A 27,984-nucleotide genomic window follows, 5' to 3' on the forward strand; every position below is an offset into this window, starting at 1 on the left:
CGATCCCCTTGATACTCTAGAACCTTTCTATCTCAGTCTTAAATATACTCCATGACCTAGCCTTCACAGCCTTCTATGCGGCTGAATTTCATAGACTCCCTACTCTCTGGTAGAAGACGTCTCTCCTTATCTCTGTTATAAAAGGTCTTTCCTCAGGTCCTAGTCTTTCCTGCCAATGGAAACATCTTCCCAACACCTACTCTGTCCAGACCATTCAGTATTTTATATCTTTCAATTAGATCCCCCTCATCCTTCTAAACTCCATAAGTATCGATCCAGAGTCCTCAAATGTTCCTCAAATGTTAGGCCTTTCATTCCTGGGACCATTCTCGTGAACCTCCTCTGAACACCCTCCAGGGCCAATACATCCTTCCTGAGATATGGGGCCCAAAACTGTGCACAATACCTAAGTGTGGTCTGACCAGAGCCTCAGAAATATATCCCTGCTTTTATATTCAAGTCCTCAAGCAGTGGATGTAATAGATTTGGATTTTTAGAAATAATTTAGTACAGTATTAAACAGCTAATAAGGGCCCATGGTGTGGGGGGGCAGGGTATGAGCATGGAGGGAGGATTGGCGAATGAATAAAAGGCTGTGGATCTGGAGGCAGATGTTGGCCAGACTAGGTATGGATGGCAGCTTCCTTCCATGAAGGACGTTACTAAACCAAATGGATTATTCTGACAATTGACTCTGAATTCCAGTTATTGAACTCAAATTCCTACGTTGTTGTGGTGGGATTCACACCCAGGTCCCCAGTACATTTCCTGAACCCCTGGGTTAATATTCTAATGATAATACCATTCGACCATCGCGTCCCAGAGCCATGGCCATGTTGTGCCTCTGAAATGGCACAGCAACCCACTCATTTCAAGGGTGGATAACAAGTGCTGGCCTTTCCAGTGACGCCCGTGTCCCTCGACGCCTGCGTCCCTTGACAGAATGAAACTACCTTTTCAAAGAAGGGCAAGCGATTTCTGCTTGATTTCACATCGAGGTGGCCGAATAGTGTGGAACTATTGGCGAACTGCTGAAATGTCCTCTGTTGATTACAGACGCTCCCAAGATCTATTGGGAAACTGAAGAAACTGACCAACCTGAATGTGGATCGGAACCGCCTCCTGGCTTTACCAGCTGAATTGGGAGGTTGTGTGAGTTTAAACGTGCTGAGTCTCCGTGACAACCGGCTAACCCATCTCCCACCTGAGCTTGCAAATGCTTCAGAGATTCACGTGCTGGATGTGGCTGGTAACAGGTAGGAAGTGGATTTATAATAACCAGCACTGAGTATGGAGTGACACACTCACCTGTAAACTGGAGGGAGCCTGGCATCACTGCACTGTCAATGTACAGAGCCTTCCTTTGTAATTGCATAGCAATTGTCTTTAATTGCATGGAAGTGGGTGATGATTATTTAAGCCCCTATAAATAGACAGAAACTTGATGTTATGTTAGAAAGTGTATGTTTGTAATTTGCAATTATGTGAGTAAGTATAAAATGTGTTAAGCTTGGTTCCAGCTCCATCCATCCCCACTGCAATCCTTGTCGTTGTCTAGCCTGGCAAGAGGGCTGCTGTCAGTTCACCAATGTCTGATTTTCTTTTCTTTTTGTGAGATTTGCTACCTTTGAGATCTGCTGTGTGGGCCCAGGTTCATTACTCACTCCTGTATTGTCCTGGAGAAGGGGATGGTGAGCTGTTCTTGGGGTGTAGGGACAAACACAATGCCTTTGAAAAAGGATTCCAGGGTTTTAACCCAGTGATAGTAAGGAACGCTGATTAAGGATCTGAGGAACAAAATGTGGTTGGGCAAGAAGTGAACAGTGGAGATGGGCAAGGGCTGGGAGCTAGTAACAGTTAACTGTGCAGGGTACAGACATGGGAGAATCTATTTGAGAGGTAAGTAGTGATTGGAGGGATGTACTGGAAAGGTGGCAAGAAAGTGTACCTATTGGTCGAATGTTTAGGTCAGTGATTAAGAAGCAGGCACCCTGAACTATTATAACAAGAGTGTGAGGTGGATGAAACCTAGTCTCGGTCCTGATAGTAGATCAGAGCAGAAGTGTTTGTTCTTGCATCAGAAAGTGATTATGTACACCAGGAGAATTCTCAAGTTCATGCAAGAACAAACACTGGTGGTCTGAGCAGATACAAATGGGCAAGTCGAGGCCTTGGCTTGATTGACCTCGCCTGGGAAATATGGAGTAATCCCAGAATAGAAGCTAAAACAGAGATTTGTCTGATGGTATCGGTTTGGTGATTGCCAAAGAGCTTGAGAACCAATGATTAAGAGACAAACTAAAGTAAAATGTGAAGTTAATGGTGGGAGTTTTTGTTGCGATCAGCAGTGCATGATGAAAATGAGCAGCTTTATTTCATTGGTGTATTTGTACAGTCGTGTCCCATAGTGCCCTCTCCTTGTGGAACCCGACCCCTACTTGTTCCCCCTCCACCCCTTCCAAAATGCCCCATCCTTGATGATGTGTGTGTCTCCTGACACTGTGATCTTTTCCCAGGCTAATGAATCTACCTTTTGCACTGACTAACCTCAATCTGAAGGCTCTGTGGTTAGCTGAGAATCAATCTCAGCCGATGCTCAAGTTCCAAACAGAGGATGATGAGAAAACTGGTGAGAAGGTCCTGACCTGCTACCTCCTGCCTCAGCAGCCGTCCCCCAGTCTGGGTAAGATCTTGGTGTCAGCTCATTTGGAAAACTAGTAGCTGCTCTCCTTCCTGATTCTCACAGGCCAAGCAGTGCAGTTCAGCTGCTCCACGTGCTGAAGTGTCCTGGATGTTGTTTCACCTTGGTAGGCCCCAAGTGGACAGATAACCCTTGGTTCTGGATCAGTGGTGCTGGAAGAGCACAGCAGTTCAGGCAGCATCCAAGGAGCAGCGAAATCGACGTTTCGGGCAAAAGTCCTTCATCAGGAATAAAGGCAGTGAGCCTGAAGCGTGGAGAGATAAGCTAGAGGAGGGTGGGGGTGGGGAGAGAGTGGCATAGAGTACAATAGGTGAGTGGGGGAGGGGATGAAGGTGATAGGTCAGGGAGGAGAGGGTGGAGTGGATAGGTGGAAAAGAGATAGGCAGGTAGGACAAGTCCGGACAAGTCATGGGGACAGTGCTGAGCTGGAAGTTTAGAACTAGGGTGAGGTGGGGGAACCCTTGGTAAGAAGTGCCTCAAAGATATGGCTCACTTCAACAGCCAGTTGATGTGAATAACTGACTGTGTAGACTGGTTCATCTGTGCTTTAACTTACTGCTGGGACATGGGTGTCACCAGCTGGGCCCAGCATTTATTGCCCGTCCCTAGTTGCCCCCTTGAGAAGGTGGGAGTGAGCTGCCTTCTTGCAGTCCATGTGCTGTGGGTTGACCCACAATGCCCTGAGGGAGGGAATTCCAGGATTCTGACCCGGTGACACTGAAGGAACGGTGATATATTTCCCAAGTCAAGATGGTGAGTGGCTGGGAAGGGAGCTTGCAGAGGGGTGGTGTTCCCATGTATCTGCTGCCCTTGTCCTTCTAGATGGACATGACTGTGGCTTTGGAAGCTGCTGTCTGACAGTGACAGGTTCTCTAACAAACACCTTCAGTTAGTATGCATGTCACTTCTCAAGCTGGGTGGGTCAGTGTGTTTAGGCCCTGATTCCATTCGTGCTGCTTGCAGAGAATCTCTTGAATGACAGCCTGGATGAGGGGTGGACAGAGCCTAATCTGAACCGAGTCAGTGTGATCCAGTTCCAGGAGGAACTGAAGGATGATGAGGAGAACGAGGAGGAGGCAGAGAGACGGGTGAGTATCTTGGGTTTGCTCTCTTTCCTGGAATGGGGTTGGGGGGGGGGAAGGGAGAGGGGGTTTGATTGCAGAGTCTCCTGGTCTTGGTGGGAGGGTGTTCTGGGTCTGTCTCACAGGGTCTCTTGGTGATGATTGCACAGTGTGCACACCCACCCCAATCCAGTGGGAGGGATTGCAGTTCCCCCTAGTGTGTGTGGGGGTGGATGTTAGAGGCTGTGTAAGTGCATGTCACTGTGTCCCCGCACTGCTAGTCTCTGTCGATCTGCCTGTGTTTGTCATGCTGTCTATGAACAAATATTTCCTGTCCCAAAAGGCTGCTCTAAATGCTGGCATTCTTCTGCTTGTTTTTAGGGTCGGTTACAACGCAGGGCGACCCCACATCCCAGTGAGTTGAAGGTGATGAAACAGGCGATTGAAGAAAGGAGGGGAGAAGCCCTCACTATGAAGGCCCAGGATCAACCCTCTTCACCTGAGTCACCCCAACCACCGGTCAGTGCGTTCACTTCCAGGGCATACAGCTGTGGCAGTCTCTCATATCAATTCATTCTCAAGAAGTGAGGTTTAGTGTTTAGACCAGCATTTACTCAAGGTTCAACCACCCTTTGGAACTGAGACGGGGAGGAATTTCTTCAGAGATGGAAATGTGTTGCTGGAAAAGCGCAGCAGGTCAGGCAGCATCTAGGGAACAGGAGAATCGACGTTTCGGGCATTAGCCCTTCTTCAGGAAGGGCTCATGCCCGAAACGTCGATTCTCCTGTTCCCTGGATGCTGCCTGACCTGCTGCGCTTTTCCAGCAACACATTTCCACCTCTGATCTCCAGCATCTGCAGACCTCACTTTCTCCTCAGGAATTTCTTCAGCCAGAGGATGGTGACTCTGGAACTCGTTGCTGTAGGGGGCTGTGGAGGCCAAATCACCGAGTGTATTTAAGACAAAGATAGGTTCTTGATTGCTAAGGGTTACGGGGAGAAGGCAGGAGAATGGGGTTGAGAATCATATCACCCATGATCAAACAGCAGAACAGACTCAGTGGACCAAATGCCATGATTCTGCTCCTTTATCTTGGTCTCCTGAACTTAGTTATAGTTCTCAAAGTCCTCAATATGCTTGTCTGATGGAATTAATTTAACAAAAAGCATTGATCAGGTTCTTATAGTTAACAAGAAATACTGTTTATCTAGCAGCAGATGAACAAAACTCTGAGCTATTAGCATACAGCCTGACCAGGTGAAACTCTAATGCTGGTTTCCAGCCTCCACACAGCCATGCAGGTGGGCTAACAAAACAAAAATTAACATTGCATATGGAGGGAAAGAAATTGGGGAGAGACAGTTCAGTGGGACCTGTTGACAGAATGTCACAAGATGTTCCATTTGCTTTGCAAGCCATTCTGTTCTCCCATCTCCTTTCAGATTCTGTGCTGAGGTGGAAGCTGAGATTTTTAATTGGAAGGAAAATCAAGAGTTTTAGCAAAAAGACAGGAAAGTGGAATTGAGGAATATCAGATCAGCCATGATCTTGTTGAATGGTGGATTGGGGCTGAATGGTCCTCTACTACTCCTCTATCTTGTGGGCTCAAACAACCACAACCATCTCACTGTGTGCCCAGTATGACTCCAACCAGTGGAGAGTTTGTCCCTGGTACCCATTGATTGCCAGAGCTCCTTGATGCCACACTCGGTCTAATGCAGCCTTGATGTTAATTAGATTAGATTACATTACAGTGTGGAAACAGGCCCTTCGGCCCAACAAGTCCACACCGACCCTCCGAAGCGAAACTCACCCATATCCCTACATTTACCCCTTTAACCTAACACTACGGGCAATTCAGCATGGCCAATTCACCTGATCCGCACATTTTTTTTGGATTGTGGGAGGAAACCGGAGCACCCGGAGGAAACCCACGCAGACACGGGGAGAACGTGCAAACTCCACACAGTCAGTCGCCTGAGGCGGGAATTGAACCCGGGTCTCAGGCGCTGTGAGGCAGCAGTGCTAGCCACTGTGCCACCGTGCCGCCAAGGGCTGTCCCTCTCCCCTCCCCTCTGGAATCCAGCTCTTCTGTCCATGTTTGACCCAAGGCTGGAATGAGGTCAGGAGCTGAGTGACCCTGGGGGAACCCAAACTGGGCAGGTCACTGAGCAGGTGCTACTTGATAGCACTGTTACTGATACCGTCCGTCACTTTACTGAGGATCGAGAGGAGACTGATGGGGCAGGAATTGGCCAAATGGGATTTGTCCTGCTTTTTATGTACAGGACATACCTGGACAATTTTCCACATTGCCGGGTAGATATCAGTGTTGTAATTATAATGGAACAGTTTAGTGAGGGGTGAGGCAAGTTCTGAAGCACAAGTCACAGAATCATAGAGTCAAACAGCATGGAAACAGACCCTTGCTCCAACCAGTCCAGTACATCATGTTCCCAAATTAAACTAATCCCAGCTGCCTGCTCCTGGCCCATATCCCTCCAAACCTTTCCTATTCATGTACTTATCCAAATATCTTTTAAACATTTCCCTGGTAATTCATTGCACACACAAACAGCTCTCTCTGTCATGATCTCCTCTGTCTAGAGGAGATACTTGTTAGGAAGGAAGATGAGTTGGGCATTTTGAACAACTTGAAGATAGAACATAGAAGAATACAGCGCAGTACAGGCCCTTCGGCCCTCGATGTTGCGCCGATCCAAGCCCACCTAACCTACACTAGCCCACTATCCTCCATATGCCTATCCAATGCCCGCTTAAATGCCCATAATGAGGGAGAGTCCACCACTGCTACTGGCAGGGCATTCCATGAACTCACAACTCGCTGATTAAAGAACCTACCCCTAACATCTGTCCTATACCTACCCCCCCTTAATTTAAAGCTATGCCCCCTTGTAATAGCTGACTCCATACGTGGAAAAAGATTCTCACTGTCGACCCTATCTAAACCCCTAATCATCTTGTACACCTCTATCAAGTCACCCCTAAACCTTCTTTTCTCCAATGAAAACAACCCCAAGTGCCTCAGCCTTTCCTCATACGCTCTTCCTACCATACCAGGCAACATCCTGGTAAACCTCCTCTGCACCCGTTCCAGTGCCTCCACATCTTTCCTATAGTATGGCGACCAAAACCGCACACAATACTCCAGATGCGGCCGCACCAGAGTCTTATACAACATGACCTCAGGACTCCGGAACTCAATTCCTCTACCAATAAAAGCCAGTACGCCATATGCCTTCTTCACCGCACTATTTACCTGGGTGGAAACTTTCAAAGATCTGTGTACATGGACACCAAGATCCCTCTGCTCATCCACACTACCAAGTATCCGACCATTAGCCCAGTACCCCATCTTTCTGTTACTCTTACCAAAGTGAATCACCTCACACTTAGCTACATTGAACTCCATTTGCCACCTTTCTGCCCAGTTCTGCAGCTTATCTATATCCCGCTGTAACCTGCCACATCCTTCCTCACTGTCTACAACTCCTCCGACTTTCGTAACATCCGCAAACTTGCTCACCCAACCTTCTAACCCCTCCTCCAGGTCATTTATAAAAATGACAAACAGCAATGGTCCCAAAACAGATCCTTGCGGAACACCGCTACTGACGGCACTCCAAGATGAACCTTTGCCATCAACTACTACCCTCTGTCTTCTTCCAGCCAGCCAACTCCTAATCCAAACCTCCAACTCACCCTCAATGCCATACCTCCGTATTTTTTGCAGTAGCCTACCATGGGGAACCTTATTAAACGCCTTACTAAAATCCATCTACACCACATCTACCGCTTTACCCTCGTCTACCTCCTTAGTCACCTTCTCAAAGAATTCAATAAGGTTTGTGAGGCACGACCTGCCCTTCACAAAACCATTTTTTTTTCAATGTATAAAATGTGCACCTTTTAAGTTTTACAACCATACAAAGATATTAAAATATATCCCAGCTAAACCATTCATGACAGGTGGAACCTAGCAGGCTATTGGCACTCAAGAGGAAATATATACTTTTTCATTTATATATTTTCAGCATGATAAATAAGGACAAAATTTATTTAGAAAAGCATAGTTACATGCGCAAAAGTCCTGGAGGAGTAACCGATTTGTTTTCAGACCGACAGTTATGCTATTTAACAAAACAATGACAGACACTCAGAATACTGGCATTGGAAAGAAATTAAACATTTTTTTAAAAATTAGGCCATGACCCAACAGCTGTCAGTTCTGTTAAACTGAATTTGATAAAAGGACAATAAAAAGAAAGCCTAATAATTTACTGTAATGTACAAAAAAATACAAAAAATAATCAGATATCACTTATCCAGCTAAGCATTAAAACCTATTCACATAATTAAACACTTCTTCTTAATTTTGTTTTTCTTCTTTTTTTCACCTTTACTCATTTTCTCTTTGTGTTTTCGAATTTCACGGACTAGTGTGTAGAAAGCATCATCAACCCCCGTCTCGTTTTTGCCGATGTTTCAATGAAAGGAATTCCGTAACTGCGTGCTAGATCCTGGGCTGGTTTTGTCTCTACTGAGACAAATTTATTTCCCACTAGGACCATGGGGACGTCATCAGAATCTTTTACCCGTTTTATCTGATCTCTATAATGATGAATGTCTTCAAATGATTTAGTGTTATTTATGGCAAAGACACATAGGAAGCCCTCGCCTGTCCTCATGTACTGATCTCTCATTGCACTGTACTCCTCTTGACCTGCTGTGTGGAGAATATCTAAAAGACACGTTTCTCCATCAATTACTACTTGTTTTCTGTAAGAATCTTCTATCGTGGGATCATACTCATCTACGAAATGGTTCTGAATAAGCTGGATTGTCGGAGCACTTTTACCTACGCCACCAGCTCCGACCACCACTAGTTTGTACTCGGTCATCTTTCTTGTTCAGAGACAGACCTCCTCCTCGGCGTGTGGCAGAGACAAGGGAGGCAACCCAAACGGTCAAACAGCCAGTAGGTCCCACTCAAATCTCCCGGTTTGCAGGCTCGGCTGGATCGATGACTGAGGGAAGAGGGTGGCTCTGTTCTGGGGGTGGGGGGAGCAGCACTCTGTCTGTGTATGTGTGTGTCCCCCGGGCCTGACGGGATATATCCTAGGATTATGTGGGAAGCAAGAGAGGAAATTGCAGAGCCGTTGGCAATGATCTTTTCATCTTCACTGTCAACGGGGGTGGTGCCAGGGGACTGGAGAGTGGCAAATGTTGTGCCCCTGCTCAAAAAAGGGAATAGGGATGACCCCGGGAATTACAGGCCAGTTAGTCTTTCTTCAGTGGTAGGCAAAGTAATGGAAAGGGTACTGAGGGATAGGATTTATGAGTATCTGGAAAGCCACTGCTTGATTAGGGACAGCCAGCATGGATTTGTGAGGGGTAGGTCTTGCTTTACAAGTCTTATTGAATTCTTTGGGGAGGTGACCAAGCATGTGGATGAGGGTAGAGCAGTGGATGTAGTGTACATGGATTTTAGTAAGGCATTTGATAAGGTTCCCCATGGTAGGGCGGCACGGTGGCACAGTGGTTAGCACTGTTGCCTCACAGCGCCTGAGACCCGGGTTCAATTCCCGCCTCAGGCGACTGACTGTGTGGAGTTTGCACATTCTCCCCGTGTCTGCATGGGTTTCCTCCGGGTGCTCCGGTTTCCTCCCACAGTCCAAAGATGTGCAGGTAAGGTGAATTGGCCATGCTAAATTGCCCGTAGTGTTAGGTAAGGGGTAAACGTAAGGGTATGGGTGGGTTGCGCTTCGGCGGGTCGGTGTGGACTTGTTGGGCCGAAGGGCCTGTTTCCACACTGTAAAGTAATCTAATCTAATCTAGGCTTATGCGGAAAGTCAGGAGGCATGGGATAGCGGGAAATTTGGCCAATTGGATAGAAAACTGGCTAACCGGTCGAAGTCAGAGAGTGGTGGTAGATGGTAAATATTCAGCCTGGAGCCCAGTTACAAGTTTGTAATGTTTATTAATGACTTGGAAGAGGGAGTCGAAGGGTGGGTCAGTAAATTTGCAGACGATACGAAGATTGGTGGAGTTGTGGATAGTGAGGAGGGCTATTGTCAGCTGCAAAGGGACTTAGATATGATGCAGAGTTGGGCTGACCAGTGGCAGATGGAGTTCAACCCTGTCAAGTGTGAGGTTGTCCATTTTGGAAGGACAAATAAGAATGCGGAATACAGGGTTAACGGCAGGGTTCTTAGTAAGGTGGAGGAGCATAGGGATCTTGGGGTCTATGTTCATAGATCTTTGAAAGTTGCCACTCAGGTGGATAGAGCTTGTATGAAGGCCTATGGTGTATTAGCGTTCATTAGCAGAGGGATTGAATTCAAGAGTCGTGAAGTGATGTTGCAGCTGCACAGGACTTTGGTTAGGCCACATTTGGAGTACTGTGTGCAGTTCTGGTCGCCTCACTTTAGGAAAGATGTGGAAGCTTTGGAGAGGGTGCAGAGGAGATTTACCAGGATGTTGCCTGGAATGGAGAATAGGTCGTACGAGGATAGGTTGAGAGTGCTAGGCCTTTTCTCATTGGAATGGAGAAGGATGAGGGGTGACTTGATAGAGGTGTATAAGATGATCAGAGGAATAGATAGAGTAGACAGTCAGAAACTTTTTCCCCGGGTACAACAGAGTGTTACAAGGGGACATAAATTTAAGGTGAAGGGTGGAAGGTATAGGGGGGATGTCAGGGGTGGGTTCTTTACCCAGAGAGTGTTGGGGGCATGGAATGTGCTGCCTGTGGGAGCGGCAGAGTCAGAATCATTGGTGACCTTTAAGCGGCAATTGGATAGGTACATGGATGGGTGCTTAAGCTAGGACAAATGTTCGGCACAACATCGTGGGCCGAAGGGCCTGTTCTGTGCTGTATTGTTCTATGTTCTACGTTCTATTTGGAGATGCTGGTGTTGGACTGGGGTAGTGGCGACTCCACTATCACCTGATGAAGGAGCGACGCTCCGAAAGCTAATGTGCTTCCAAGTAAACCTGTTGGACTATAACCTGGTGTTGTAATTTTTAGCTCTCTCTGTGTAAGCAAGAAAGTTGGCTCTCATGTCCTTTTAAAATCTTTCTCCTCTCACCTTAAAAAAAAAATACGCTCCTTGTTTTGAACTTGCCCACCTTCTGGAAAAGCCCCTTGTCACCTACAATATCTATGCTCCTCATGACTTAACATACCTGAATAAGCTCACCCTTTAACCTCCTACACTCCAGTGACACAGTTCCCAGCTTTTCCAGTCTATTTTTATATCTCAAACTCTGCATTCCTGGCATGATTCTGGGAAATCTTTTATGAGTTTTCTCCAGTTTAATAATACCCTTCCTATAACAGAGAAGCCAGAATTGCACAACAGTACTCCAGAAGAGGTCTCTTCAATATCCTGTACAATCTGAACATAATGTCCCACCTCCGAAACTCAATGGTCTGAGCAATGAAGGCGAGCTGCTAAATGCCTTCTGAACCACCCTGTCTACCTGTGCCTGAACCCTGAGTTCAGCAGTGCTGTTGCTGGAATGTTATCGGGGTCTAGAGTCTCTGCAGTATCCAGTGCCTCCAACCATTTCTTGCTGTCTTGATGTGACTGTGCTGGTGGGATGGGTGTGCTCTCAATCAAGCCTCAAGACTCCCCTAGCTGTACCGAAGTATAAGTCTTGTATTTAATCACGGAATTCCTTAGTTTGTTTTCTTTGTAGTTATCCGGACTAAAATAGACTTTGAGATTTTCTTCAGCAAACTCAAAAATAAATAATTTATTGAGGCTAATTTTTTGAGCAAAGAGCAAAACTGGTTATTAACAAAGATACCATTCAGAGTTCAATATATTCTTTTACTCTCAAGCATTCGCACAAGTGAACACAGCCCTGCAGGTTGGGCACCAAGAGGAAAATTAGGGGGGAAATCCCTTGTGGATCAAAACTGAGAGGAAAACCTGCTTGAGTTCTCTCTGTTGCTTGGATATCCTGCTGGCAAGGTGCAGTTGGTCACAGAGCAATATCAACCTCCCAGTTCAGGTGGGAAGTCCGTTTCACACATGGTCATTGGATTGAATTAGCAGCTCAGCTTTCAGAGTTAAGGCAATCAAAGATACTGATTTCTGAAACTGCTCTGATTCCCAGAAAATACTTGCCTGAAATAACTGCAGCTGGTTTTAGAGTCATAGAGATGTACAGTACGGAAACAGACCCTTCGGTCCAACCCGTCCATGCCGACCAGATATCCCAACCCAATTTAGTCCCACCTGCCAGCACCCGGCCCACATCCCTCCAAACCCTTCCTATTCATATACCCATCCAGATGCCTCTTAAATGTTGCAATTGTACCAGCCTCCACCACTTCCTCTGGCAGCTCATTCCATACACGTACCACCCTCTGTGTGAAAAAGTTGCCCCTTAGGTCTCTTTTATATCTTTCCCCTCTCACCCTAAACCTATGCCCTCTAGTTCTGGACTCCCTGACCCCAGGGAAGAGACTTTGTCTATTTACCCTATCCATGCCCCTCATAATTTTGTAAACCTCTATAAGGTCACCCCTCAGCCTCCGACGCTCCAGGGAAAACAGCCCCAGCCTGTTCAGCCTCTCCCTGTAGCTCAAATCCTCCAACCCTGGCAACATCTTTGTAAATCTTTTCTGAACTCTTTCAAGTTTCACAACATCTTTCCGATAGGAAGGAGACCAGAATTGCACGCAATATTCCAACAGTGGCCTAACCCATGTCCTGTACAGCCGCAACATGACCTCCCAACCCCTGTACTCAATACTCTGACCAATAAAGGAAAGCATACCAAACGCCTTCTTCACTATCCTATCTACCTGCAACTCCACTTTCAAGGCACTATAAACCTATACTCCAAGGTCTCTTTATTCAGCAACACTCCCTAGGACCTTACCATTAAGTGTGTAAGTTCTGCTAAGATTTGCTTTCCCAAAATGCAGCACCTTGCATTTATCTGAATTAAACTCCATCTGCCACTTCTCAGCCTATTGGCCCATCTGGTCCAGATCCTGTTGTAATCTGAGGTAACCCTCTTCGCTGTCCACTACACCTCCAATTTTGGTGTCATTTGTAAACATTCTAACTGTACCTCTTATGCTCGCATCCCAATCATTTATGTAAATGACAAAATGTCGAGGACCCAGCACCGATCCTTGTGGCACTCCACTGGTCACAGGCCTCCAGTCTGAAAAACAACCCTCCCACCACCACCCTCTGTCTTCTACCTTTGAGCCAGTTCTGTATCCAAATGGCTAGTTCTCCCTGTATTCCATGAGATCTAACATTGCTAATCAGTCTCCCATGGGGAACCTTGTCGAACGCCTTACTGAAGTCCATATAGATCACATCTACCGCTCTGCCCTCATCAATCTTCTTTGTTACTTCTTCAAAAACTCAATCAAATTTGTGAGACATGATATTCCCACGCACAAAGCCATGTTGACTATCCCAAATCAGTCCTTGCCTTTCCAAATACATGTACATCCTGTCCCTCAGGATTCCCTCCAACAACTTGCCCACCACCGATGTCAGGCTCACTGGTCTGTAGTTCCCTGGCTTGTCTTTACCACCCTTCTGAAACAGTGGCACCACATTTACCAACCTCGAGTCTTCCGGCACCTCACCTGTGACTATCGATGATACAAATATCTCAGCAAGAGGCCCAGCAATCACTTCTGTTGCTTCCCACAGAGTTCTCGGGTATACCTGATCAGGTCCTGGTGATTTCTCCACCTTTAACTGTTTCAAGACATCCAGCACTTCGTCCTTTGTAATCTGGACATTTTGCAAGATGTCACCATCTATTTCCTTACAGTCTATATCTTCCATATCCTTTTCCACAGTAAATACTGATGCAAAATACTCATTTAGTATCTCCCCCTCTTTAAGGATTATATTTACCTGCGAGAGTCAGGTGTTTTCCCTCCTGCCAATTGCTTCCAGGTCCATGGCAAAAAGAAACCAACAGTCCAGGTGATGTTGCTAGGCTATGGCACTCCTCCCATTTCTCTTCAGTTTTGTTTTGTCAAGTAACTACGGCCACGTGGGCTCCCCACATTGGGAAAGATGGGCATCTTTAGAGAGTCAGCACACCCTGCTGGTTGCTGAGAAGGAGGGGTGCATGCTGCCTCTGGGTGGAGAGGTGTAGGGTCTGCAGGTTCGGGTTAGCTGGGATGTTAGTATAGGGGACAGTTATGGGTTTGAGAGATTGAGATGTAATGATATTGAGTGTGTGACTTTCATTGTGAACAGGAGAAGAGGCTGAGTGCAACATCAAACCTGAGCCAGGAGTCACATCTGTCCAATGGTGCAATCCCCCAGGAACAGGAAGAAGCTGAATTGATGGATGGACCAGCAGAGGAAGAAATGGCAGTGGAGCAGAGCAGTGAGATGATGGAAGAGAATGAGGAGCAAGAGGAAGAAGAGGATGAAGATGGATACTTTGAGGTAAAAAGCTCATAACAAAATCCACTGACAATATTTGTATGTGGACTCACTTTGGCAAAGTGCCAATAAAATGAAACATGAGACTGCTCGCCTGTCGGAGGGTCAGTGCTGAGGGAACGGGCACTGTCGGAGGGTCAGTGCTGAGGGAACGGGCACTGTCGGAGGGTCAGTGCTGAGGGAACGGGCACTGTCGGAGGGTCAGTGCTGAGGGAACGGGCACTGTCGGAGGGTCAGTGCTGAGGGAACGGGCACTGTCGGAGGGTCAGTGCTGAGGGAACGGGCACTGTCGGAGGGTCAGTGCTGAGGGAACGGGCACTGTCGGAGGGTCAGTGCTGAGGGAACGGGCACTGTCGGAGGGTCAGTGCTGAGGGAGCGCTGCACTGTCGGAGGGTCAGTGCTGAGGGGGCTCCGCACTGTCGGAGGGTCAGTGCTGAGGGAGCGCCGCACTGTCGGCGGGTCAGTGCTGAGGGAACGGGCACTGTCGGCGGGTCAGTGCTGAGGGAACGGGCACTGTCGGCGGGTCAGTGCTGAGGGAACGGGCACTGTCGGCGGGTCAGTGCTGAGGGAACGGGCACTGTCGGCGGGTCAGTGCTGAGGGAACGGGCACTGTCGGCGGGTCAGTGCTGTGGGAACGGGCACTGTCGGAGGGTCAGTGCTGAGGGAACGGGCACTGTCGGAGGGTCAGTGCTGAGGGAACGGGCACTGTCGGAGGGTCAGTGCTGAGGGAACGGGCACTGTCGGAGGGTCAGTGCTGAGGGAACGCTGCACTGTGGGAGGGTCAGTGCTGAGGGAGCGCCCCACTGTCGGCGGGTCAGTGCTGAGGGAGCGCCCCACTGTCGGCGGGTCAGTGCTGAGGGAGCGCCCCACTGTCGGCGGGTCAGTGCTGAGGGAGCGCCCCACTGTCGGCGGGTCAGTGCTGAGGGAGCGCCCCACTGTCGGCGGGTCAGTGCTGAGGGAGCGCCCCACTGTCGGCGGGTCGGTGCTGAGGGAGCGCCCCACTGTCGGAGGGTCAGTGCTGAGGGAGTGCCGCACTGTCGGCGGGTCAGCGCTGAGGGAGCGCCGCTCCAGTGACATTATCATTATGTCACCACTACCACAGTCCAGAAATGTGAGTAATTGCACGTTGTGTTATCATTTACTTGATCACTTGCCGACTTGGTAACAGCTTTGTGTCTGGTTTGTAGCCTATGGTGCGTTTCACCGAAGACACTGTGATTCGGGAAGAGGAGGTGGAAGGAACTGGTGAAGGCGATTACATTCCTGAGAAGCAAAGACTGATTCGCAAAGACACCCCTCACTACAAGAAGCAGTTTAAGATTAATAAGCTACCTAAACCTGAGACAGTGCTGGCCATGCTGCAGGGCCTGCCCAGCACTGATCTCCCAGATGAAGGTGACCAACTCACTAAGTCCAGCCCGTACATGGATGGGGACATGGGCCCACTGGAGGATTGCCTGGAGTTTAGAGATGAAAGGCTTTCCCAGCCTCCTATTAAGGTATGATGAAAGCACTGGCCACCATCACTGACACTGGGATCAATTAGGCACTGATCAGGCCAAGCTGGTGCACACAGGCTCTGCTGTACACTGGCAGCCCCGAAGGAGTGACCAAACCTTTTCAAATACCACTCCATACAGCTGCAGCTCACACCTCACTTCAGCTGGTGTCCCAGTGCCAAGCTGAGACTGACCAGAAAATGCTGCCTGCAATTAGGAATTGTCCACAGTCCATTCTCTGCTCTCTTGGGTTAATGACATGTTGATTTTGCACAGGCCTGTGGTGACTCAGTTGGGTTTGGGTGTCCCATAGAGGTGGTCAGATTTCAGTTGTTCTTATTCAGAGTGTCCTGGAGCTGTTTGGTTATTTCTCTGAGCTGTGCACTGGGCATCGCAAATAAGATGGAGCAAGAGTTAATCTGTGATCAGTAATTGCATCATGTAACCCCTTAATTCAAACCAGAGGACAAGGTGCATTGCCTCACAGCAGGGAGGGTCAGGGAGCTGCAATCTCAGACATTTGTCATCATTGTCACTGCTTTGGTTCCACTGTTGGCCATGGGAAGTAGACTGGCTTGGTCAGAATTCAACACCAGGCTGGGAATCTGACCTGAGCTGCCTGTCCATCATCTCCCCCCACCCCCCCATCAATGTCCCATTCCGGCACTACTGTCACGCGCACACTACTGTCACGCGCACACTACTGTCACGCGCACACTACTGTCACGCGCACACTACTGTCACGCGCACACTACTGTCACGCGCACACTACTGTCACGCGCACACTACTGTCACGCGCACACTACTGTCACGCGCACACTACTGTCACGCGCACACTACTGTCACGCGCACACTACTGTCACGCGCACACTACTGTCACGCGCACACTACTGTCACGCGCACACTACTGTCACGCGCACACTACTGTCACGCGCACACTACTGTCACGCGCACACTACTCACACTCCCCCTCCCCTCCACACTCCCCCTCCACCCCCACACTCCCCCTCCCCCCCCCACACTCCCCCTCCCCCCCCACACTCCCCCTCCCCCCCCACACTCCCCCTCCCCCCCCACACTCCCCCTCCCCCCCCACACTCCCCCTCCCCCCCCACACTCCCCCTCCCCCCCCACACTCCCCCTCCCCCCCACACTCCCCCTCCCCCCCACACTCCCCCTCCCCCCCCACACTCCACCGCCCCCCCCACACTCCACCGCCCCCCCCACACTCCCCCTCCCCCCCACACTCCCCCTCCCCCCCACACTCCCCCTCCCCCCCACACTCCACCGCCCCCCCCACACTCCACCGCCCCCCCCCCACACTCCCCCTCCCACCCCACACTCCCCCTCCCACCCCACACTCCCCCTCCCACCCCACACTCCCCCTCCCACCCCACACTCCCCCTCCCACCCCACACTCCCCCTCCCCCCCCACACTCCCCCTCCCCACCCACACTCCCCCTCCCCACCCACACTCCCCCTCCCCCCCCACACTCCCCCTCCCCCCCACACTCCCCCTCCCCCCCACACTCCCCCTCCCCCCCCACACTCCTCCTCCCCCCCCACACTCCTCCTACCCCCCCACACTCCCCCTCCCCCCCCACACTCCCCCTCCCCCCTACACTCCCCCTCCCCCCACCCCCACACTCCCCCTCCCCCCCACCCCCACACTCCCCCCCACCCCCAAACTCCCCCTCCCCCCCAACCCCACACTCCCCCTCCCCCCCACGCTCCCCCTCCCCCCCACGCTCCCCCTCCCCCCCACGCTCCCCCTCCCCCCCCACGCTCCCCCTCCCCCCCCACGCTCCCCCTCCCCCCCCACGCTGCTCCTCCCCCCCCACGCTGCTCCTCCCCCCCCACGCTCCTCCTCCCCCCCCACGCTCCTCCTCCCCCCCCACGCTCCTCCTCCCCCCCCACGCTCCTCCTCCCCCCCCACGCTCCTCCTCCCCCCCCACGCTCCTCCTCCCCCCCACGCTCCTCCTCCCCCCCCACGCTCCTCCTCCCCCCCCACGCTCCTCCTCCCCCCCCACGCTCCTCCTCCCCCCCCACGCTCCTCCTCCCCCCCACGCTCCTCCTCCCCCCCACGCTCCTCCTCCCCCCCCCACGCTCCTCCTCCCCCCCCACGCTCCTCCTCCCCCCCCACGCTCCTCCTCCCCCCCCACGCTCCTCCTCCCCCCCCCACGCTCCTCCTCCCCCCCCCACGCTCCTCCTCCCCCCCCACGCTACTCCTCCCCCCCACGCTCCTCCTCCCCCCCCACGCTCCTCCTCCCCCCCACGCTCCTCCTCCCCCCCACGCTCCTCCTCCCCCCCCACGCTCCTCCTCCCCCCCCACGCTCCTCCTCCCCCCCCACGCTCCTCCTCCCCCCCCACGCTCCTCCTCACCCCCCACGCTCCTCCTCACCCCCCACGCTCCTCCTCCCCCCCACGCTCCTCCTCCCCCCCACGCTCCTCCTCCCCCCCCCACGCTCCTCCTCCCCCCCCCACGCTCCTCCTCCCCCCCCCCACGCTCCTCCTCCCCCCCCCCCACGCTCCTCCTCCCCCCCCCCCCACGCTCCTCCTCCCCCCCCCCCCACGCTCCTCCTCCCCCCCCCACGCTCCTCCTCCCCCCCCACGCTCCTCCTCCCCCCCCCACGCTCCTCCTCCCCCCCCCCACGCTCCTCCTCCCCCCCACGCTCCTCCTCCCCCCCACGCTCCTCCTCCCCCCCACGCTCCTCCTCCCCCCCCACGCTCCTCCTCCCCCCCCACGCTCCTCCTCCCCCCCACGCTCCTCCTCCCCCCCACGCTCCTCCTCCCCCCCCACGCTCCTCCTCCCCCCCACGCTCCTCCTCCCCCCCCACGCTCCTCCTCCCCCCCACGCTCCTCCTCCCCCCCACGCTCCTCCTCCCCCCCACGCTCCTCCTCCCCCCCACGCTCCTCCTCCCCCCCCACGCTCCTCCTCCCCCCCCACGCTCCTCCTCCCCCCCCACGCTCCTCCTCCCCCCCCACGCTCCTCCTCCCCCCCCCACACTCCCTCCCCCCCCCCCAGCACTCCCTCTCTCCCCCCCCGCACTCCCTCTCTCCCCCCCCGCACTCCCTCTCTCCCCCCCCGCACTCCCTCTCCCCCCCCGCACTCCCTCTCCCTCCCCGCACTCCCTCTCTCCCCCCCGCGCCCCGCACTCCCTCTCCCCCCCCCGCACTCCCTCTCCCCCCCCCCGCACTCTCTCCCCCCCCCGCACTCCCTCTCCCCCCCCGCACTCTCTCCCCCCCCGCACTCCCTCTCCCCCCCCCCGCACTCCCTCTCCCCCCCCCGCACTCTCTCTCCCCCCCCCCCGCACTCTCTCTTCCCCCCCCCCCCGCACTCTCTCTTCCCCCCCCCCCGCACTCTCTCTTCCCCCCCCCCCCGCACTCCCTCTCTCCCCCCCCCCGCACTCCCTCTCTCCCCCCCCCCGCACTCCCTCTCTCCCCCCCCGCACTCCCTCTCTCCCCCCCCGCACTCCCTCTCTCCCCCCCCGCACTCCCTCTCCCCCCCCCACACTCCCCCTCCCCCCCCACACTCCCCCTCCCCCCCCCACACTCCCCCTCCCCCCCCTCTCCCCCTCCCCCCCCACCACACTCCCTCTCTTCCCCCCCCACACTCCCTCTCTCCCCCCCACACTCCCTCTCTCCCCCCCACACTCCCTCTCCCCCCCACCACACTCCCTCTCCCCCCCCACCACACTCCCTCTCCCCCCCCCACCACACTCCCTCTCCCCCCCCCACACTCCCCCTCCCCCCCCACACTCCCCCTCCCCCCCCTCTCCCCCTCTCCCCCCCCCCCCCACACTCCCTCTCTCCCCCCCCACACTCCCTCTCTCCCCCCCCACACTCCCTCTCTCCCCCCCACACTCCCTCTCCCCCCCCACCACACTCCCTCTCCCCCCCCCACACTCCCCCTCCCCCCCCCACACTCCCCCTCCCCCCCTCTCCCCCTCTCCCCCCCCCACACTCCCTCTCTCCCCCCCCACACTCCCTCTCTCCCCCCCCACACTCCCTCTCTCCCCCCCCCCACACTCCCTCTCTCCCCCCCCCACACTCCCTCTCTCCCCCCCCACACTCCCTCTCTCCCCCCCCACACTCCCTCTCTCCCCCCCCACACTCCCTCTCTCCCCCCCCACACTCCCTCTCTCCCCCCCCCACACTCCCTCTCTCCCCCCCCACACTCCCTCTCTCCCCCCCCACACTCCCTCTCCTCCCCCCCCCACACTCCCTCTCCTCCCCCCCCACACTCCCTCTCCTCCCCCCCCACACTCCCTCTCCTCCCCCCCCACACTCCCTCTCCTCCCCCCCCACACTCCCTCTCCTCCCCCCCCACACTCCCTCTCCTCCCCCCCCACACTCCCTCTCCTCCCCCCCCCACACTCCCTCTCCTCCCCCCCCACACTCCCTCTCCCCCCCCCCACACTCCCTCTCTCCCCCCCCCACACTCCCTCTCTCCCCCCCCACACTCCCTCTCTCCCCCCCCACACTCCCTCTCTCCCCCCCCACACTCCCTCTCTCCCCCCCCACACTCCCTCTCTCCCCCCCACACTCCCTCTCTCCCCCCCCACACTCCCTCTCTCCCCCCCCACACTCCCTCTCTCCCCCCCCACACTCCCCCTCTCCCCCCCCACACTCCCCCTCTCCCCCCCCACACTCCCTCTCCTCCCCCCCCCACACTCCCTCTCCTCCCCCCCCACACTCCCTCTCCTCCCCCCCCCACACTCCCTCTCCTCCCCCCCCACACTCCCTCTCCTCCCCCCCACACTCCCTCTCCTCCCCCCCCACACTCCCTCTCCTCCCCCCCCACACTCCCTCTCCTCCCCCCCCACACTCCCTCTCCTCCCCCCCCACACTCCCTCTCCTCCCCCCCCACACTCCCTCTCCTCCCCCCCCACACTCCCTCTCCTCCCCCCCCACACTCCCTCTCCTCCCCCCCCCACACTCCCTCTCCTCCCCCCCCACACTCCCTCTCCTCCCCCCCCACACTCCCTCTCCTCCCCCCCCACACTCCCTCTCCTCCCCCCCCACACTCCCTCTCCTCCCCCCCCACACTCCCTCTCCTCCCCCCCCGCACTCCCCCCCCGCACTCCCCCCCCGCACTCCCCCCCCGCACTCCCCCCCCGCACTCCCCCCCCGCACTCCCCCCCCGCACTCCCCCCCCGCACTCCCCCCCCGCACTCCCCCCCCGCACTCCCCCCCCGCACTCCCCCCCCGCACTCCCCCCCCGCACTCCCCCCCCGCACTCCCCCCCCGCACTCCTCCCCCCCCCCGCACTCTCCCCCCGCACTCCTCCCCCCCCCCCGCACTCTCCCCCCCCCCCGCACTCCCCCCCCCCCCCCCCCGCCCCGCACTCCTCCCCCCCCCCCCCCCCCCCCCGCCCCGCACTCCCCCCCCCCCCCCCCCCCCCACACACTCCCCCACACACTCCCCCATCCCTACGGTAACTGACCAGTCCCTGTTGTCACTTGGCTACAGGTTCTCCACTGCCATGACCTGGGCCTTCTAACCTGCCTGAATGGGCTTTTTCTCCCAGGCCGGACTAGGGGCTGTGGGAATGCAGTCTTTGAGACAGTGGGACACAAGGTCACAAGTAAGGTCAAAGGTGAGCTCTGAGTACATTGTCCAAAGGGGTCATGGGAGCAGGTTCCAAATAACTTTCAAAAGGGAATTGGAGAGATTGTTGAAGAGGGAAATGTTTGCAGAGACCTGTGTATTGAGAGAGCGTGAGCTGGGGACTGAGTCTAATTGGGTAGCCAGTCCCACTGTCAAGTGTGTATTGCTGGAAGAGCACAGCAGGTCAGACAGCATGTGGGGAAGAGGAGATGCTGATGAAGGCCTTATGCCCGAAACATCAATTCTCTGCTCCCTGGATGCTGCCTGACCTGTGCTTTTCCGGCACCACACACTCGACTTTGATCTCCAGCATCTGCAGTCCTCACTTTCTCCTAGCCAGTTCCACTGGCCTGCTGTACTGAATGTTGCCACTAAAGAGTACAGGCGTTAGCTGAATCCAGGAGTGGTGTATTTCCGCACTAGTGTGCCCTGCTATCGCTATCGACTCCTTTACATAATCCTGCACTTAGTCATGAGCCTGTCATTGCAGCTCTGTATGAGTGCTTCAATTGAAATAAGGCTGTTCATGTGGTACTGTTGGCTCAGTTGTCACATTGCTATTTGCATTCAAGAAAGGTGATTGTACTCCGGGAGGATGTGTTTGTGTTTAACCTGCTGAATTGGGAAGTTTCTTTGTACTGTAATCCGTGAGAACATGGAGTACTGGGAAAAGCCCCCAGTCAGTGCCCCCCTCCCCCCCGCTATGATTGGGAAAGCTGGTCACCTCTCTCACTTGCAGCTGGATCCCACACTGATCTGTTCTTTCACAGTTTCTGCTTCTCTCCTTTAAAATCAGATGAAAATGTTCAGACTAAAGGTTTGGTGTTTGCTGTTTGACCTGTTCTCTGGGCTCTCAAATTCTTCAACTTGAGAAATAATGGGACCCCTAATGTTTGTTTCCCTTCAGCTCCCTGTCATCCTTTGGTCATGTCTCTGTCAGCTCCTCTCACTGCTGAGCTACACCCTGCTGCTCAACTGTGCTTTTGTCTTTCAGTGCTGGCTGCTTCTGTCTCTCCACACTGTGTCCAGGCGGCAGTGCTGGTCTGTGCAGGAGTGTGAACTCTCGGCTTCAGTGTGCTGTGTGGTATAGCAGGGTGGTTCTCGGGGATGTGGAGGCAAGTGCCAATATGGAGGGGCTGAGTATGGGCAGTGGGAGGCATGGAGACAGAGCAGGACTAAGGCCTTTAATGAACAGGGGAGGGGCTGTGTGCATGGGCAGTGGTGAGGGATCGGTTTGTGTGGTCACTGAGCACTGTCAGCTGTGTCGAGTTTCACAAGGTTAGGGCTGGGAGGGTGTGGTCTCTGAAGGAGGGCAGAGGAGGGTACTGTGAGGGGAGGAGAGCGTGTGGACATGTTGGTCCTCAGCAGTTGTGAGCCATGGGGAAATCCGTCCGTTACTGAGCAGCTGGTGTGTCATGATAGAGATCCATTATGATTGTCAGGCCCCATGTCTCCGTTGGTGAGTGTTACTTCAGGCAGAGCCAAGTCATCCCTCCAGTTGACCACATCCGTGTATTCCCGTCCAGCTGGGGTTTGTACAGGAGTGGGCAGGCTCCATTCAGTGTGGCTGTGGCTGCAGCTGAGCCTGGCCTTAGCAGAGCAATAACATTCACATTGTTCAACATTGAATCGATGGGAATCGCCAACTTTCAGTTCTGAGATTCTGAGCATCCAGTGAAGGAGGTGGGGAAGCTGTCCATTATACCCCAGGCCTTGTCGTCACACTGAACTCGATTGCAGGTTAAAGGCTGCTGGTTTGGCTGAATGATCCTAGTGAAGGGTTATCTGTCGATTTGGAATTGATGAGAATTCCAAGCTGAGTGTAAGGTTAATCTTTATAAAGCCTCTTTGTGTCCAGTGGCCATTATTGTGTCCTGACTTGACCAGAATGCCTTGCACTTGGTGAACAGTAGCTGGGTAATTGGACCTCAGCCAGTTCGCTGTGACTTCATTCTGTAGAATGGTCACTGGACCCGAAACGTTAACTCTTTTTTTTCTCCACAGATGCTGCCAGACCTGCTGAGTTTTTCCAGTAATTTCAGTTTTTGTTTCTCTGTGTCTTTGTTTGGGGTCTGACCCATGGCCCTCTGCCAAAGGAGAAGACAGGTCAATTCCTTATCTTTGCACTTCCTGCCTCAAATTATCTTCAAACTTGGGCTAAGAATTTGCGAGCCCAGGGTTGTGTTGAGTCTGTCGTCCTGTCTGTATCTGTATCTGTATCTGTACTTGCCTGGTGTCTGTCTGCCTGGTGCGATCCTCGACACTGCATCCAGGGGCTGTGTTTTGACTGGGTTGATGCTGTGCTCCACTAATCCGCATGCCTCTGCTGATTCCTATCCTAACAGGGGGTCTCCTTTGATCAAGTCAATAATCTGCTGATCGAGCCTGCTCGAATTGAGGAGGAAGAGGTCTGTACTGTTCCCTTTCTATATCAGCTCTACACATGCATGCCCAGTGTGTAATGTGATGGGGTTTACTCCTTAAAGGCTTGGGGAGAGTGAGGTCCCCTGCTGTAAGGAGACTGCATGCAGCGTGACATGTCACTGTAGTGGAAGGTCTGTGCTGGTAGAGATCATGTTTTTATTGAGGTGGTAAGTACTGAAGGAGAGTGCATTGTAACAAGCTGGACCTGTACATTTCATCAAAAGATGCTGAACACGTTCCCTGTTCTAAATGCTCTGATCTTGTTCAATTCTGTTCTTCCTCTTGTTCCTCTTCCCACTCCCCCACTGAATTCAGCAGCAACACAATCTCTGTTACTGCGCTGTATTCATCAACATTGAATCCTGACTGTGATTTGTCAGAACAGGATTTCACCTCGACTGTGAAATGAGTTCATGTTCTATCAGCTGTTCACTTGAATAATCTTAGATGTTTGGTTCAGGAGGTTTTCACGGGTGCTGACGGGTTGGGGAGAAGGTTGTTACTTGTAATTGGGGAGGGAAAGTTATTTCAGTAAACCATAGCCTAACATCACGAGGACATTCTTCCATTTCCTGATGAAGGGCTTATGCCCGAAACATTGGCTCTCCTGCTCCTCGGATGCTGTCTGACCTGCTGTGCTTTTCCAGTGCCACACTGTTTGACACTGATCTCCAGCATCTGCCATCCTCACTTTCCCCTATTCTTCCATTACAGTCCAACATCCCAAGCACTTCGTCTCCTTACTCAATGCAAACTGGTCAACTGTGCCTTAATTCAGGCATGACTTTCCCTCCACTTGAAGGTCAGGAGTGGGATGTTCACTGAAGCTTATGCAATGTTCAGCACCGGCTATGACTCTGAGACTGAAGTATTCCATGTTCAAATGCAGCAAGTCCGCGATGGTATCCAGGCTTTGGCTGACGTGTTACTTCAGTGCAGGGCAATATGCAGCTCCAGCAAGAAGCAGCGAAACATTGCCTCTCAATGTTCTAGGGTGTGAGCATCACTGAAACCGTCAGAAAGCAGAGGGTCAGGATAAATGGGTCCTTCTCTGGGTGGTGAGCTGTACCTAGTGAAGTGCCACAGGGTTCAGCGCTCAGATCTCCACGACATTGATATAAATGATCTGCAGGCAGGGACAGAGTGTAACAGAACAACATTCATGGACACTATGAAAATCAATGGGGAACTAGGCAGTGATGAGATAGAGTTTACAGGAGGATACTGATAGGCTAGGAGAATTGGCCAAAATCTGGCAGATGGAATTTAAGGTGGAGAAATGCGAGGTTTTCCATTTGGCCAGAAAAATAAAAGGGCAATTTATTATTTAAATGAGAAGCGGATTCAAACTGTATTTATGCAGAGGGATCTGGGTGTCCTTGTGCAAGTGGGTATGCAGGTGTAGCATAGGATAAAGGCAAATGGAATCTTGGCATTTAATGCTAAAAGACCGGATTGGAAGTGTAAGGAAATGTGGTTACAATGAGATAAGGCTTTGGTGAGACCACACCTGGAATATTGTGTCCAGTTGTGGTGTCCTTACTTGAGGAAGGATGTGTGGCACTGGAAGCTGTTCAGAGGAGGGTCACCACATTGATTCCGGGGATGAAAGGGCTGGTGCACAAGGAGCAGCTGAACACCTCAGACTTATACTCACTGGAGTTCAGAAGACTGAGGAAGGATCTGACTGAGGTATTTAAAATGCTAAGATTGATAAGATGGACTTGGAAAGTTGGTCAACACTCTCTGCTCATTCCTGAAGAAGGGCCTGTGCCCGAAACGTCGAATCTCCTGTTCCCTGGATGCTGCCTGACCTGCTGTGCTGTTCCAGCAATAAAGTTTCAACTTTGATCTCCAGCATCTGCAGACCTCACTTTCTCCCCCCTTGTGTGGGACTGATTTGAACAAAAGGGCATAGATATGGAGTGAGAGGAAGCCAGTTCAACATAATGATGAGAAACCTCTTCTCTGAGGGTGTGAATTTATGGAACTGACTGCCGCAGTGTGCTGTGGGGTAGAATCGATCAACAGATTCAAGAAAGAAATCACGGTTTCTGGCGAATCCTGGGATAAAGGACTAGGGGGTGCAGGCAGGCGAGTGGAGTGGAGACTAGAATAAGATCCGGCAAGGAATGTTAAATGGGCAAGCAGGCTCAAAGGGCCTACTCCCACTCCTAATTCCTATGTTTCTATGACCTTTCCAATAGCAGCATCCTGGAAGTGACCCTTGATCAGAAACTCACCTGGACTAGTCATATGAATAGTGTGGCTACAACAGCAGGTCAGTGACCAGGAATTCACCACCTGTCCATCATCCACAAGGCATAGGTCAGGAGTGTGATCAAACACTCCCCACTTGTCTGGATGGGTGCAGCTCCAACAACACTCAAAGCTTGACACCATCCAGTCATTATGCCAAAATTCCCCAAGCTGGTGCAGACATAGTGAACTGAATACTGTAACAACTGTCACCCTGTGGTCATCCAGGTGAAAGCAACCACTTGATTGTCTCCTCTCGCACCATCTCCAACAGTGACTCCCCATAGCACTGACTTGACTCTGTGGCAGCAGACAGTACCATCTCCAAGTGACTCCCCTCACCGCTGGCTCTGTGGTAGGAGACAGTGCCATCTCCAACAGTGACTCCCCTCACCGCTGGCTCTGAGGCAGGAGACAGTGCCATCTCCAGCAGTGACTCCCCTCACCGCTGGCTCTGAGGCAGGAGACAGTACCATCTCCCAACAGTGACTCCCCTCACCGCTGGCTCTGAGGCAGGAGACAGTGCCATCTCCCAACAGTGACTCCCCTCACCGCTGGCTCTGAGGCAGGAGACAGTACCATCTCCCGACAGTGACTCCCCTCACCGCTGGCTCTGAGGCAGGAGACAGTACCATCTCCCAACAGTGACTCCCCTCACCGCTGGCTCTGAGGCAGGAGACAGTACCATCTCCCGACAGTGACTCCCCTCACCGCTGGCTCTGAGGCAGGAGACAGTGCCATCTCCAACAGTGACTCCCCTCACCGCTGGCTCTGAGGCAGGAGACAGTACCATCTCCCAACAGTGACTCCCCTCACCGCTGGCTCTGAGGCAGGAGACAGTGCCATCTCCAACAGTGACTCCCCTCACCGCTGGCTCTGAGGCAGGAGACAGTACCATCTCCAACAGTGACTCCCCTCACCGCTGGCTCTGAGGCAGGAGACAGTGCCATCTCCAACAGTGACTCCCCTCACCGCTGGCTCTGAGGAAGGAGACAGTGCCATCTCCAACAGTGACTCCCCTCACCGCTGGCTCTGAGGCAGGAGACAGTGCCATCTCCAACAGTGACTCCCCTCACCGCTGGCTCTGAGGCAGGAGACAGTACCATCTCCCAACAGTGACTCCCCTCACCGCTGGCTCTGAGGCAGGAGACAGTACCATCTCCAACAGTGACTCCCCTCACCGCTGGCTCTGAGGCAGGAGACAGTGCCATCTCCAACAGTGACTCCCCATAGCACTGACTCAGTGGCAGGAGACAGTACCATCTCCAAGATATGCTGCAGTGTCTCCCCAAGCTTCCTTCAACAGTACCTTCCGATCCTGTAACTTTTCCTGCCTGTAAGGACAGGGGCAGCTAGTACATGGGAACGTCACCACCTGCAGGGTGACCTCCAAATCTCACACCATGTTGCATTTTCTTTATCTGTGTTGGATTAGCATCAAAAAAGGGTCTTTCTACCCATCTCTGCTTCTCATGGTAAATCAAAAGCTTGTATTTAATTCATTCATTTTGTGAACACAGGATGCCTCCATAATTTACAGGCAGTTAACTGTTATAAGCTAGACCCTGTTGGATCTGGGATACAGATTCTGTCTGAAGTAATGTCTACTGACCACAATGCTCAGTTTGAGTGGTATAAGTTTGCTGTAATCCTGGTGTACATTGAGAATATATTCACCTTTACATGCCAGTGTAAGAATGTTAGCCCTTTTGTTCCCAATGTTTATGTGGGATATAATTCCCCTGGGACTGGACAGTTGGTTTGTGACATAGAGTGCTGTTAACAGCACTGACTGAGGTGACCATGAAGGACAGTCCTTCTCCACCTCTCCCCTCCCCTGAGGCATAATGATCCTTGGGTTAAACATCACATTGTCTCTCTCAAATGTGAGAGCAGCCCCATGCTCTGGTGGGACTGTAACTCCCTTTGACTCGAATATGTGTAAATACATTGCCCACTGT

The 27,984-nt window shown here is 53.1% G+C and overlaps 2 protein-coding genes and 1 pseudogene across 2 annotated transcripts in view; 1 reads left to right on the forward strand and 2 right to left on the reverse strand.

Moving 5' to 3' along the window:
• LOC122546194 (uncharacterized) overlaps positions 1-27,984 on the reverse strand; it is a 655,534-nt gene that overhangs the window by 176,742 nt on the left and 450,808 nt on the right. The gene's annotated exons all lie outside the window — the stretch shown is intronic.
• Positions 1-27,984, forward strand: part of scrib (scribble planar cell polarity protein) — a 176,230-nt gene that overhangs the window by 78,756 nt on the left and 69,490 nt on the right. Inside the window, exons 10-16 of the mRNA XM_087987775.1 lie at positions 1,057-1,256; positions 2,517-2,683; positions 3,665-3,789; positions 4,144-4,281; positions 14,040-14,234; positions 15,419-15,730; positions 23,686-23,748. Coding sequence (XP_087843901.1) covers positions 1,057-1,256; positions 2,517-2,683; positions 3,665-3,789; positions 4,144-4,281; positions 14,040-14,234; positions 15,419-15,730; positions 23,686-23,748 — 1,200 coding nt within the window. The remainder of the gene's footprint in view (positions 1-1,056; positions 1,257-2,516; positions 2,684-3,664; positions 3,790-4,143; positions 4,282-14,039; positions 14,235-15,418; positions 15,731-23,685; positions 23,749-27,984) is intronic.
• LOC122550222 (GTPase KRas pseudogene) lies at positions 8,005-8,839 on the reverse strand (annotated as a pseudogene).

This window comes from Chiloscyllium plagiosum, unplaced genomic scaffold (genome assembly GCF_037043375.1).
Source record: "Chiloscyllium plagiosum isolate Xiang-an unplaced genomic scaffold, Cpla_swu_hap1 HiC_scaffold_5, whole genome shotgun sequence".
NCBI lineage: Eukaryota > Metazoa > Chordata > Chondrichthyes > Orectolobiformes > Hemiscylliidae > Chiloscyllium > Chiloscyllium plagiosum.